The 14412-nt window shown below is 47.8% G+C and overlaps 1 protein-coding gene across 3 annotated transcripts in view; it reads right to left on the bottom strand.

The window, feature by feature from the left end:
• CC2D1B (coiled-coil and C2 domain containing 1B) overlaps positions 1-14412 on the bottom strand; it is a 710809-nt gene that overhangs the window by 567242 nt on the left and 129155 nt on the right. For all 3 annotated transcript variants that reach the window (XM_078670637.1, XM_078670630.1, XM_078670646.1), the window contains one exon: positions 3896-4154. In XM_078670637.1, the coding sequence (XP_078526763.1) occupies positions 3896-4154 (259 nt within the window). The remainder of the gene's footprint in view (positions 1-3895; positions 4155-14412) is intronic.

Raw genomic sequence — 14412 nt, 5'->3', positions numbered from 1 at the left:
GTCCTCTCCCCATTCAACTTGAGGAAGTTTTTGACCATCCAACCAGCGACCGCCTCCATACAGTTTTTGAAGTTAAGAGCTGTAATATTCACAGATTGTGTTATGGAGACCATGATCTGTGTGTCGTCGGTGTAGGAAAGAACTTCTAGGCCAAAGGACCTTACAAGCCTGGCGAGTGGGGCCACGTAAATGTTAAAAAGCGTAGGGCTCAGGGAGGAGCCCTGGGGGACCCCACACTTCACAGGCTTGATTGGCGAGATGAAGTCGCCCAGCTTTACTCTTTGCTTCCGTTGGTCAAGGAAGGATGTAAGAAGGCTGAGTGCGGGACCGTCAACTCCCAGCTTACTGAGGCGGCTAGCTAGAATAGATGGAGAGAGGGTGTCAAAAGCCGCCGTTAGGTCTAACAGCACCAGAAGTGTTGTTTGGCCACGGTCGACCTTGGCGCAAATGCTGTCGACAACGACAGTAAGTGCCGACTCGGTGCTGTGTGCCCTCCGAAAGCCGTGCTGAGAGGGGTCCAGAGAGCTGGAACTGTCGAGGAAGGCGCTCAAGTGATGGTTAAGGTGTGCCTCCAGGAGCTTAGCGGGAGAAGGGAAATGGGATGAAAGTTTTTTAGGGTCCCAGGGTCCAGAGTGGGCTTTTTCAGAAGGGGCTTGACAATGGCCATTTTCCACGTCAGGGGATAAACCCCTTCAGAAATAGCCTGATTCATTACCTCTACGAGGGGGGGCAGAATTACCTGCCTGCATTCTTTCAGGATTTTCAAGGGGCAGGGATCAAGCGGGGATCCAGACTTAAGCTTGTCCAAAAGCAGGCTAAGGTGGTCGGGAGTGAGGGGGGGAAAATGGGTGAGCCGACTGAGGGGTTCGATCACCTGATTTTCCAGAGTCACGACAAGTGGAGCAGGGATCGCTGGATTAAGATTGAGGGTTTCCAAGTCTGTGTAAATGTTCATTATTTTAGTATGGAAAAAGGTGGAAATCTGATCACACATATCTTAGGAGGCTACTATGGGGTCGGGTGACTGAAGGAGGGATAAGGTGTTGACTATTTTGAACAGGTCTCTGGGGGAGGTAAGTGAAGCAGTTAATTTGGAAAAATGCGCCTTCTTTTCAGCCAGCACTGCCGCTTTATAGGCCTTAAGGAGGGTTTTGTGTTTGTACAGGAAAGCTGGTTTGCCGCAGATGGGACATTTATACACCGAAGGAGAGCTTAACTCGCTAGGACAGTTTAGGTCAGGTGGGGAGACCTCCACATTGGACATATTCTCCTATTATAGGTTAAGACACATGAGCCGCATGATGATGCCTGGATTCCCATCTGAGCTGCAGGAACAAAGTAAACCAATTACTCCTAACTATAGGCATAATCTACTGCACTATAATTATCTGTACCATGCTTATCATACACCCAAAACACAAGCGGTCAAATACCCAAGTAGATCACATAAATGTCCTTGATGTTGGCAGGACCATCCAGACCTCCTACATATGGTTTTTCTTCTTTGCTTCCTTACAGAGCCGAAGACCTCAATGGCATCCCTTTTCGAGGAACTGGAAGATTATTCACAAGTTTCAGACTACTAAGTTAACTATTCTAAGTCGTCTGCAATGGAGGTCTCAGATGCTCAAGACCTTAGTAAAGAAACAGTGAAGGCTGCAGGGTTCCAGTGGAGTATGAACTCTCAAATATTTGGGAATCTACTTACAAAAAGTGCAAAGAGCATGTCATTATACTATCCCCACTTACTAGACAATATATGGAAAGACTTATATAACTGTGCGAAGCTTGAGATATTATAGCTAAACCGAGTAACAAGCATCAAAATACATTTCCTGCCCCAGCTTCTCTACGTTTTGCCAGTGATCCCCTTAGAATCAATGTCCCTAGAATACCTGGATCCACACTGTACAGAAAGCCAAACAGAGGAGGACTACGCCATACAGAAAGTTGCAACTCAGCTGCATTCGGCTTTGGAGTGGCAATATTTCTCAAAACAAATCGCTGGGTAAATGCTGTCAGAAGCCTACCCCCAAACTCTTAAGCAATTTGGTGTGGCTATCGAGTAAGGACAGGCCTGGTAGAACTGACATGTCGCTCTCGGACGCCACAGTGCTCAATTATTAGGACACTGTAACAACAACAAAAACCTCACATTTCCCTCTCCTATGATCCTGATTACACATAACCCTAGCTTTCCGCCAAGGCTAGTGCATTCTGAATTTGGTAGAGGCAATGACGGTAAGCTGTTATGTCTGGGGTACTTATTCAAACAAGTGAATTATTGACCAGGGGATCGTGTATTGACCCCTTTCACCGGAGATCTAATGACTCCTTTAGACTAAACCAGCTGAGGCACTGGGCAAGTAACACCCAGAGACAAGCTAAGGTAAACAGAGAGAGATTCCCCATAGAATTCTTAATCTATGATGGGGTACTAAGAAGACGGCCATCACTCCTTTACACACATCATCGAATAGCACACAGGAAAACCACCATCATATACAAACTATTGGAACAGAGATCTGGAATGTCTCATTACTTATTAAACTTGGCAGAAGGTTTGGACTCGGGCTGCCAAGTACTCTATGTGTGTCCTCCTTAGAGAAAGCTCTTACAAAATAATGACACAATGGTACTTCACCCCTGTTAGGCTGGAAGTTATTTATGGGGGTCTGCCTTGTGCTGGAAGGGATGAGGATGCCAAGGTGCATCATATGTGGTTGTCTTGTCCGAAAGTTCAAGATATCTGGTTATCTAGAGTAAAATATATAAAAGATATTGCAGGGATTAGCCTTTGACTAGACCCCTTGATCTTGTTGTTGGGGGCTATGGAAGGGTGCGGGGGGGGACACTGTTTATTCTCCTGCGAAGCTGTTAACCTACTCCTAGCGGCAAGACTGTTGGCTCAATTCTGGAACTAAGACCTTCTTCCTCCTCTACATACATGGCAATCTACAATTAGGTCAACTTTTGCTAACGGGAAACTTACATTACTTATTCACGACACCATGGCTAAATTCTAAAATGTTTGGTTACCATTTCAAATATGCATGAAGAGAAAAATAAAATAAAAAAAGGGGGGCCCACAGGAAGGCATAATACACTGCAAGAATCTAGTGAAGATGGGATGTCTTCTTTCACTAGCTCTGATGTATCAGAGGAGCTATAAAACTACAGATACTGAATAAATATGTTTATATAGGCCTATAACGTAGCATCTATCAAAACAAAAGTGTAATCTTAATGAGCGATAATCTGTTTCTTGACGTAACTGTTGTACATTATCGAATATGCCGGAGGGTAAATTGTGGAATTGTCTTTTTTTACATCTTTGCTTTTTATTTTTAAACAATAAAAATTCTCTGTAAAACAAAAAACAGCAATATTATAAGCTGTTGCAATTCTCATGTGCTATAATTACAGTAATGGACAGTTATGATTACAATTGGCGGCATTCCCTTGTCAAAATAATTTGATGGATGCATATTTGAGAACTTGACTGGTGTCATTAAAACATTTTTAAAACTGCTAAAAAAGGAGGGCCTGCATGACACTAGCTTCAGTTGAAACACTATGTATGAAAGAGTCCAGAATATGTTTAAAATAAGCTTAATTGTGAAAAATCCTGTTAATTATTAGAATATGTAATATGTGGTGACATAAAACTAAACTGTCTGCATTGTGGGCATGTCTGTGGGGAAATTTGCTGACAAAGTGCCAGGGTATTAGCAGGGACTTTGAAAAATGGTAGTGTTTGTCAATAACACAGATAACTACTAACATTAAAAGCATGTTTAAATAAATTAAAGCTTTCCTATTTAAAACCTGCTCGCTTTGCTAATAGTTGTTCATTAATAAACACAAAGGATTCTCTTCTCTTTGACAGACTTACCTGTTTTGAGAGCATGCACATCCTCGTCATTGCTTTGACTGCAGGCTAGAATGAAATTGTGCATTGCTTCTCCAGAATTATTTGTGTCAATCTCTTGTTCTGAAGTTGCTTCAGGTTTACTCTCTTCACCTTCTGATTCAGATACAACAGGCTGTTGGAGGATAAGTGGTGCACTCTTCCCACTGGCCACAGGAGGCGGAATCTCCTCTTCGTTAATCTTCTTTCCTTTTCTGGCTGCACTCAACATGTTTTCTAGAGTCTGCCAGGAATAAAGAGCAGAACAAAGATCAGAAGCAGCATTTGTTTTTGTTTTTGGGGGGTGGGGTGGGGGGGGGGTTGAGGCTGAGGGGTGGAGACAAGCAGTTTCTCGCTTCTGCAAGAAAACAATTGTCTTTTAATTTTGCTATTCTGAATAATTAGCCCTTGTAAATGAGCAAAGTCTGTCCACTAAAAGAATTAAATGAAGCGGATATCATGCTCAATAAAAACCTTGCCAACCATGTTCAACATGAGAGTGACATCAGAGTAGACGAAGGTCAAAGAATAAATAGAGTCTTAAAGAGAAAAAAAGGGGGTGTAATGTATGCCCTTTGAAAATGGCTCTCAAGCTTGTGCACGAAAGTGAAAATATGAAATGTTGACATGGTGTGAGGGCAAAGGGAATTGTTAATGAAGGGCTAGTGAGGGACAATTATAAGTCATGCATAAAGAGGAAAAGGCACACTTGCTTCTGTTACTGGTGAAACTTTACGTAGACAAGATATATTGGAGCATAAACTAGGGCTCTCTATGACTCGTGTACGCCTGATATGTATGTGGCTCATCATTAAATTACTGATAAGATTTCTAAGTTGAGAAGGTGGACGGGTCTCACTAGTCATTCAGTCTAGGCAGGACGGGCTAGTGAGGCCAGCATGAGCCAGCTACTTCTCTAATCCCAGGGTGCCACAATCCCACCTCCAGTTTAAGACAATGTGCTGCTTAGGCCTGATTTGAGGAATCATCCAGCCCTACATTGCTTGGTGCAGGGATCATGCTGCTGTTGTGCTACAGAAATTGTTGATCTGCTTGAATATGTATCATACAGTCAATGTTCTGATTCTTTAACAATTATGATAATGGCAGTAGATTCTGAGAATGTCGGACATGACAAGCCCCACACACAGGGGTTACCTAACAGTCTACGATTTCAGAAGACATCTGGTGTGCTGCCACTTGCGGAGTTTTAACAGTACTGAGTGCTTGTTCATACCATTCGGATCTGTACATGAACTCTGTATATTCAAAGAAGAAATGCACCTGTATCACCTGTGCAGTTTAGAAGACAAAGCAAACTCCTCTAGAAAGTTTAGTCTGAGTTTGTGGATTTGGAGATCAATGTGAGTAGCATATCCATTACCATTTTGGTAATAATGTAAGTGTGGAATAATTATAGGGAAGGAGTTACAAAAAGGAGACCCCACTGTGGACTTAGCTTGGCTAAAAAGTTTGTGAGTATATGTAAATGTGAGGAAGAAAAAGGAAAGATGGTAGGGCAGAAATACAGGTTTGAAGAGAGAAAATGTGCAACCTAAAATGGTGAAGAAGGGAAAAAGACGTTAATGATAAGGTATGGTTAGGCGGCAATCTGTAACACTTAGTAAATGCTAAGAATAAAGCAACTGATCTTGAGTTGATGGTTGGAAGAGGGGGGATCGGGGTTGGTTAAACACCAGTTCACAGACATTAGAATAAATTGTACAGAGATAGAATTGTCAAAAAACTCAAGTCAATTCAATATAACTTTATTCAAATACGAAATGTACTCATAAAAGTGAGTGCAAAACAGTTGAGTACATACAATTTAATGTTTAAAGTGTTAGAAACGGATGCATAAGTAAAATGTCACAATTGTTAAAAGTTACACTCCCTCAACAAAAGAGCATAAAACACAAGGTCCAAGATTAAAACCAGGCAGCAGACCTAGAAAGTGTGCATTGTGATACAAGCTCTACCAGCTGCTTTCAAATAGGCACCCAAATTAATAGTTTCCGCCTCATCCACCAAATTAATAAGCACGTTCAGTGCACCTCTCAAGTTCATAATCTGACTTTTCCTTAAAAAAGAAATCAGAAAGGGTTTGGAATACATTAAGTAAAAGCTGCAGAAGAATACGAAATGCAACATTTTTTGTACTGAGTTTCCATCACAGGGACACGGCAAAGAATCCAAACCAATATTAAAGCCCATTGGGAAGCACAGCAAATATTTCACTATGCTAGCCCTATACTGGAAAAGAAGGCTCCATTCCCATCGACCCCTAGCTCGAGTCATATGTAAATGTAAATGTAAATGTATTTCGATTTATATAGCGCACTAATCACCCAGGGGTCTCAAGGCGCTTGCTTAGGGAACCCGTCCTGGTATTCCCCTGTGAGATACCCCGGCAGGGTATTCACAAGGTGAAAGCCAGGCATCCCGCCGCGAGGGGCCGTAGTGGAGATTAAGCAAGCTATTGCCCAGAGTCGCAGAGTGTGACCCCGTGAGTCGAGTAGGCACCAGAGCGAGAATTGTCGAGTCCGTGGAATTTTTGAGCCCGAGACCCGCCGAGGCGGGGAATCGAACCCTGGTCCACGGCTGATCTCAGCTTCCGGGTCTGCCGCCTCTAACCACTGAGCCACGCTTCTCCTATGTCCTGCAATAATATTTGTGGGAGCTGCTAGCATGTAGATTGCCGCACTCACCTTTTGGCTCTACAGACGTGTTCTTTTGGAAGCAGCCTGATCGTATAAAGTCGTCCGTAACTGTTTTTTAGCGATGCTAGCAATCCAGGAAATCTCAGAGCCCTTTTCACAGCTAAGGCAGTCAGGATAATATCCCTGGTTAAACAAGCATTTTCATTTTTCCAAATAGATAGCCATAATAGGAGGGTGGGGGTGGGGGGGGGGGGGGGGGGTCGGGCTTTAATATTGTCCTCGATTTAAGTGATATCAATCAATCAATTAGTACAATATGTAGAGTGCATAACTCACCGAGAGGGTCTCAAGGCTCTGGCGGGGGGGGTGAGGGGTGGGGTGCAGGGGTGCTGCTACTGCTCGAACAGCCAGGTCTCGAGAAGTCTCCTGAAGGTCAGCAGGTCCTGGGTCTGTCGCATGCGGATGGGGAGAGTGTTCCAGGTCTTGGCGGTGAGGTGGGAGAATGATCTGCCAGTCGGACGCGGAGGACGGTGGTGAGGGCGGCGGAGCGAAGCGGGTGGTTCGGGTGTAGAAGGTGAGTCGTTTGTTAAGGTACGCTGGTCCGGTGTTGTGGAGTGCTTTGTGAGCGTGGGTGAGGAGCTTGAAGGTGATCCTCTTGTTGACGGGGAGCCAGTGCAGGTCTTTCAGGTGGGCTGTGATGTGGCTGTGGTGGGGGATGTTGAGGATGAGGCGTGCAGAGGCGCTCTGTATGCGTTGTAGTCGTTTCTGTAGTTTGGCTGAGGTTCACACGTAGAGAGCGTTGCCGTAGTCCAGCCTGCTGCTTACGAGGGCGTGGGTGACCGTCCTTCTGGTTCCGGTGGGGATCCATCTGTAGATCTTGCGAATCATGCGGAGGGTGTTGAAGCAGGAGGAGGAGACGGTGTTTACTTGCTGGGTCATTGACAACACTGAGTCCCGGTTGCACGCGTGATATCCAGTTCTCTATGGCAAATAAAAGTGGGAGAAGAGATGGGTGCTATAAGAACCTGTCTGCAAAACCTATTTTCCTCTAGCTGAATGGGGCTGTGGTTCTGGAAGCTCCACACTTCTGCACCATAGGTCGCTGTGGGCAAACACTCGGTTTTATATATTTTCAGTAATGGCAAAAGCACACCACCCCTACGCTGTGGTAGGCTGAATAAAGTGCCAATAGATTTTGATCATTTAAGCATGCTTTGTGCAATTTGTGGGGCCCACGAACCAGTAGCAGCAAATGTTAGACCAGAGAAAGTGCTGATATTTTTGCCAACCAAGAGAGAGGAAAAGCGATGTTTCTTAGGTCCACAGGCCATAATAGAGGATTTTTTCAAACTAGTTTGCAAATCTAAGGTGGCCATAAAATTGAAAATACCATGCACTATCCGCCGTAAGGCTGTCGGTGTGAGTGCCATTAAAACAGAGTTGTCCGCATATAAAAGTGACAGTAAAGGAGAGCCGTTAATTTTTGGAACGTTGGGGGTCAGGTGCTTAAAAACGGGTGAAGATTATGAATATATAAAATGTACCAATGTTTCGCCCAACTCCTGTGCCAAAAGAATGGACCAAAGCTTTGAGCGATTTACACAGTCAAATGCTTGAGAAAGGTGGGGGCCCGTAAGCACACCTACTTTTACCTGCCGTCCCGGAGATCGCCACATCTGGTTCCTGCTTCCTTCCCCCCCGCCGCCGCATCCCACAGCCAGCAGCGGCCGCAGCGTGGAGGGGAGAATACTTCCGGACCACAAAGCCCAGACGCCCTAGCGGCAGCGGAAGCTGCAACACGCACTCTTCGCGCCAGGAGGCGCACAAAAAGGGACGCAACCTCTGTGGAGCGGGGCCCGTAAGCACACCTTGGGGGCAAGCTCTACTTTTACCTGCCGTCCCGGAGACCGCCACATCTGGTTCCTGCTTCCTTCCCTCCCGCCGCCGCATCCCACAGCCAGCAGCGGCCGCAGCGCGGAGGGGAGAATACTTCCGGACCACAAAGCCCAGATGCCCTAGCGGCAGCGGAAGCCGCAACACGCACTCTTCGCGCCAGGAGGCGCACAAAGAGGGACGCAACCCCCGCGTCGCGGGACCGCGCGCAGGCAATCGCCGGGCGAGGCCTGAGGAGGATGGGACGGGCCACCTCCCTTGGCACCCCGACTTTACCAGGTACAGAGATCTACACTATATAATGACTTTCCATGAACATTTTTCTCCCCGTTGAAAGACATTAACATTGATCTTATTCCATCTATAATGATGCGAAAGGAGGATAATAGAGATTCATTTCTACAGCGGGGCTCGGGCAAGGGGATGGGAAAGGAAATCCCGAGTAGGAAGATACTGCCCTCTCTTAGTGAAGTAGATATTGATGTATCTCGCCAACTTCTAGATATCACGCAATCTCCCCCATTAACCGTGGGTAGACCGCAAAACTTGTCCTACTGGGAGGAACTAAATGCTTTATGAGGTACTAAGTTCGCTCCAGTAGCTTCCCCCTCCCCTGTAAAAAACTCTAGTATCGACATTCCTGCTGGCAGACTGTGCGAACCATCCCTATCATCTAATGAGGTCAACACCCAAGCCGCTGTACTGCCACAGGGCCTAAGTGCTAAAAGGAAATATGACGGGGTTAATGACCATGGAATTCAACCCAAAATACTAAAACTTTGCGTTGGTCTCTCATCGCCCGCCACGAACTCCACCGTATCTAAGGGGGGTGTTGAAAGTGTTGAAAGTTTGGATGTTCAAGTATCATTGCCCCAGTCGCCACTACTATCTCAGCTCAAGCAAATGCTAAGATCTATAATAGCACCCTTGGTAGAAAAAATTAATATCCTGGGGGATAGGCTGACAAGTATAGAGACAACTATTAAAACCAACTCTTTACCTCTTATTAAGACGGTAATACCTAATCGTTCCAACCTACCTATTACACCCGAAGCCCCTATGCCAATTAACATCAGGAAAAATGTCCCAATTGAAAGTCAAACTACTAATATACCACCCCTAACTGCTACTAAAATTGCCCCCAAATCTGTGTCAACTAATTACCCCGTTGCTAGAGCAGAGCGAAACAGAGTAGCACGTATCCATTTACCTCCGGAAGCCGCCCCTTTTGTGCTTGTTCTTTCGGGAATACCGACACCCACTTACGGGAAACCCGAAAGACACAAGGACCTATTAAATAAGGTCATATTCTGGTTAAATAAAAACAGACCCCTCCTACCCAATCAAGACGGTGGAATCCTGAGTGTTAGAAGGGTGGGCTGGATAGGGTCATTACCTAAAGACATCCCTGGGGACCTAATTCTAGTTAAATTTAGGAATTGGAACATTGTCCCCCATCTACGATCCTCCCAGCCCCAAAAAGGAGACGGCCCCATTTCCATCTGGGACTTGTACGATTTCTACCCAAGTACCCCACATGTCCCTCTACTAAGATCAACGACAGTACACAAATATTTGATGGGAAGGGGACTTCGTGCTTTTACTGGTAGTGGCTTTCCTGCCCGCAATAGATTTGATTTATTGTACAAAAATTGTAATTTCTGAAGGGACAAGCCAACGTATTAACTCAGACTGTGAATGCTAATTTTATGTACACTGCGATATAATTAAGGAAATGTTCCAACAGGCTCGGCACACGTTATTTTTTAACTTGTAGATATATTATTGTTTGTATGTTTTTTCCTGTTTGTTTGTATGCTTTTATGATTTTTTAAATCAAAAATCGAATAAAGCTGGGGGTCGCGGCGGCGGCCTCCCCTACACGGCTGCGGGCGATGATGGATGGGTTGGGGTGGGCAGATGCCTGGAGACACCTGCACGCCAGGGCGCGTGAATATACCTATGTGTCAGCGGTGCACGGCTCCTTCTCACGCCTGGATTGTGTATTTGTGCCAGGGGCCTTCCTTGACAGGGTGAAATGGGCTACTATTCGGCCTCGGGGGCTGTCTGATCATTCCCCAGTAGCGGTACAGATTGACCTGCGCAAGACGCGCCAACCATTTCGGTGGCGGATGTCCTCATGGCATCTACAGCAAACGGCCTACACCCAGCATATGCGCAGTGCGATTGCCCACTATTGGCAGGAGAATCTGGCGGGAGGGGTGGACGCGGTGACGGTGTGGGAAGCCATGAAACCCACTATGAGAAGTATTGACATTGCCTGGTGCGCTGCTGCCCGTCGTACTCGACAGGAGACCATCGTTGCAGCTGTGGAGCGGGTGGGGGTGCTGGAGGGCCGATGCCGGGGAGAGGGTGATGACGTTGCGCTGCGACTGCTGCTCCAGGCACAACAATCCTACGCCTCGGTGTTGCTCGATGAGGCTTGTCAGGCGTGGCTGGCTACGCGGAGCAGGGTATACCAATGGGGGGACAAGTCCTGCACCATGCTACATAGGCTTTGTCAGCAGACGCTACAACCGATCACCCTACCGGGCCTCACTGACGGGGAAGGGACCACGATAACGGACCCGGCAACTCTTGCGACGAGCTTTGCGCGCTATTATACCGAGCAGTACGCGTCTCGGGAATGCCTCCCACCTGAAGCGATTGATGGGTTCCTCACGGATATTCCCCCCGGGCAGTATCGGAAGAGGTGAGAGGGGCCCTAGACCTCCCCTTGACGGCGGAGGAGCTGGGTGATGCACTGGGCCAGCTCAATGCAGGCAAGGCGCCGGGTCCGAGTGGGTTCCCCACCTGCAGCTTGGGCCGCATTATAGGCGGAATTGGAATTGGAATTGGCGCGGGAACGAGGTAGCCTGCCACCGGATTGGCGCCATGCCGAAATTGTGGTATTCCAGAAGCCGGGTAGGCCCCCCCGAAGGCCATGAGTCTTATCGCCCTATCTCCTTAATTAACTTTGAGGCCAAACTCCTGGCCAAGGCACTGGCGAACCGCCTACTCCCATATATTGCAGATCTGGTCCACCCGGACCAAGCAGGCTTTATGCCGCACCGGGCGACGAGACACAACATTCGGCATGCACAGGCGGCGGTAGATGCGGTGGGGACGACCGGGGATCGGGCAGCATTGTTGCTCGCAGACATTGACAGAGCGTTTGACTCGGTCAGCTGGACCTACCTCTTTGCCCTCCTGCCGCTTCTCAATCTGGGACCGGTGTTCATTTCCTATGTGAGACTGCTGTACAAAGACATCACCGCCTCGGTGCGTATCGCAGGGGCGATCTCTGAGAAGTTCCCAATTGCTAGGGGTACCCGTCAGGGATGCCCCCTCTCTCCCTACCTCTTCGCGCTGGCCATGGAGCCATTGGCCGCGCGAGTGCGTCTCGATACACAGTATCGAGGTTTTGTGTGGGGGGCGGAACTCTCGGACCGCATCGCATTGTATGCGGATGATGTCCTCTTCTTTATGACCGATCTTCCCCGCTCTGGCCCTCGCATGCTGGATATCATGCGAATGTTTGGGGAGGTCTCGGGACTCTTCCTCAACCCGCGTAAATCGACCCTGTGGGTGCTGGGTGACGAGCCGGAGACATATCCCTGGGCCTCGACTCTGCAGGTGGCGGTCGGTGGTCTAAAATACCTAGGTGTCTTCCTGTCGGACTCTGCTGCTGTAGCATGGGAACGCAACGTGCTGCCGGTATGGGACAGGGTCCAATCGGACATCAAGACCTGGTCACGCATGCCCCTTAATATCTATGGCAGATCTGCCATCTTTAAGATGGTTGCCCTGCCACGGCTCCTGTATCAACTGCAGAATCACCCATACAGGATCGACCCACAGTGGTTCCGTCGGGTGAATTCAGTACTTGGCCGATTTTTGTGGGCTGGAGGTGCCTCCAAGGTAGCGCTGCGGACTTGCTTTCTTTCCACATACTGTGGCGGCCTGGCTACCTCCGACCTTCTGTCCTACTACCAGGCTTCGCATCTACTGGTGCTTAATGAGTGGTGGTATGGTGACCACAGTGACCCGGCGTATGCGTTGGAACACTTTTTGATGGGAGATGCCACGCTACACACGCTGTTGTACTCGGCCAGACGGCGAAGGGCGCTGCCGCGGGTCACCCAGGTGGTCTTCATGATATGGAGACAGGCGCTGCGCCGTATGGGATGGTGGGGCAGGCTGACAGCCGAAACTCCGCTGTGGAAAAACGGACAGCTTCCAGCACTGGCCTCCCTATCGGGCTTTGGAGGCTGGGACGCCATAGGGATTTCCTCACTCGGCCATGTCCTCACAGGGACTACGCTCAAATCATTTCAAGACCTTAGCACCGAATTTAATATGCCTAAGACCCAATTTTTCAAGTACCTACAATTTCGACATGCCATCGCACCGAGCCTGGTGGGGATGGACCAGCTTCCCGAATTTAGCCCGGTTGAAGCCAAGCTTTTCATGGGGGACCTGGGGGATAAGAAGGTTTCCAAAATGTATCGAACGCTGGTTACTCACTGCTCTTCTTCTCTCCTGTCACTGAAGGCCTCCTGGGAGACGGACGTAGGCCCGTTGGATGAAGATGACTGGAGGGAGGCCCTTGAGTCCCCCCGCGGGGCTGCCATAGCTATACACCTCAGGTTTATACAATTTAAATACATACATAGGGCATACTATACTAGGGAGTGATTGTGGAGAGCGGGCCTCATTGCCGCTCCGGAATGTTTGCGCTGTGGTACTGAAAGAGGAACGCTACTGCACACGGTATGGTCCTGTGTGGGTCTGACCCGGTTTTGGAATGGGGTGTGGAATTGTCTGTCGGAAGTCCTGGGGTGGGACCTCCCTCATACACCCAGACTGGGCCTCCTTCATGTTCTGGAGAATGTGGGGGGAAACATCTACAAACGCCACCTCCTGTTCCTGGGGTTGGTTGTAGCTAAACGGGATCTGGCGAGAGCCTGGAAGAGCGACCGTGCCCCCCCACTTAGCGCCTGGAAGGCGGGATTAGATTTTCTTATGGGGCTGGAATTACCTGTGTTTGAGGCCAGGGGGTGCCCCCGGAAACATTATAAGATCTGGAAGCGGTGGGCAGACTATAGAGGGCTGATGCTGGAACCCCCAGTCGATATAGATGATGTGCCACCATTGGATGGGGACCTTGGGACCTAGGACGTTATCTGACACCTGTCTTGCCTTACTCACGTATTTGTTGAACTGTGAACACGTGCACGGGGTTAGGGTGGGATAAGGGGTGGGTAGCAGGACAAGGAAGTTGGGGTTGGTTTTTGGGGGGTTGGGGGACATGGGATGGCGAGGGGGGTGCTTCTAAATTTAGGCCTGTTAGTCATTCTACGATGTGTATACTGTGGACAGTATCCTCCTGTTTGTGGAGAACTGTACTTATGCTTTGCCTAATCTTTCAATAAAAGCAGTTTTGAAAAAAAAAATCGAATAAAGCTAAGAGAAAGGTCCATGAAGGCTAGATATAGGGGTAACTAACATGCAATTGTATACTTCCCAGTAATCAAAGACAAATTTAGGCATTGTTCAACAGTACCAACTCTGCTCTTAAAACCATATTGACAGGAATGTAAATCAGACTTCGCCTCTAGTCATTTATACCATGATGCTGAAGAACACAGTGGAAATCAAATGATAAGTACTTGGAAGTATCTGGAGGTGTCTGGAATTGCGCAGAGTGGGTGCAGGGCAGTCAGTAATGGCAATCGCAGGATTTAACAGAAGTCACGAGTTCAAAGTGTTCAAATGGCAACTGTGTTCATATTTAACAAGGAAAAGGAGAATCACTGTTTCGGTGGCCATGCCAGCATTCTGAGTCGTAAAAACAAAGTGTTGGGAGCACTTTGTAGTATTTAGAAGGCTTTACACCTTTTGTAAAGATGTATCAGGGTGCACAGATTATCATGTGTAAGCCATGGA

Source organism: Lissotriton helveticus, chromosome 1_2 (genome assembly GCF_964261635.1).
Source record: "Lissotriton helveticus chromosome 1_2, aLisHel1.1, whole genome shotgun sequence".
NCBI lineage: Eukaryota > Metazoa > Chordata > Amphibia > Caudata > Salamandridae > Lissotriton > Lissotriton helveticus.
The sequence above is the reverse complement of the archived record's forward strand: the minus strand, read 5'-3'. Positions and strand labels throughout refer to the sequence as shown.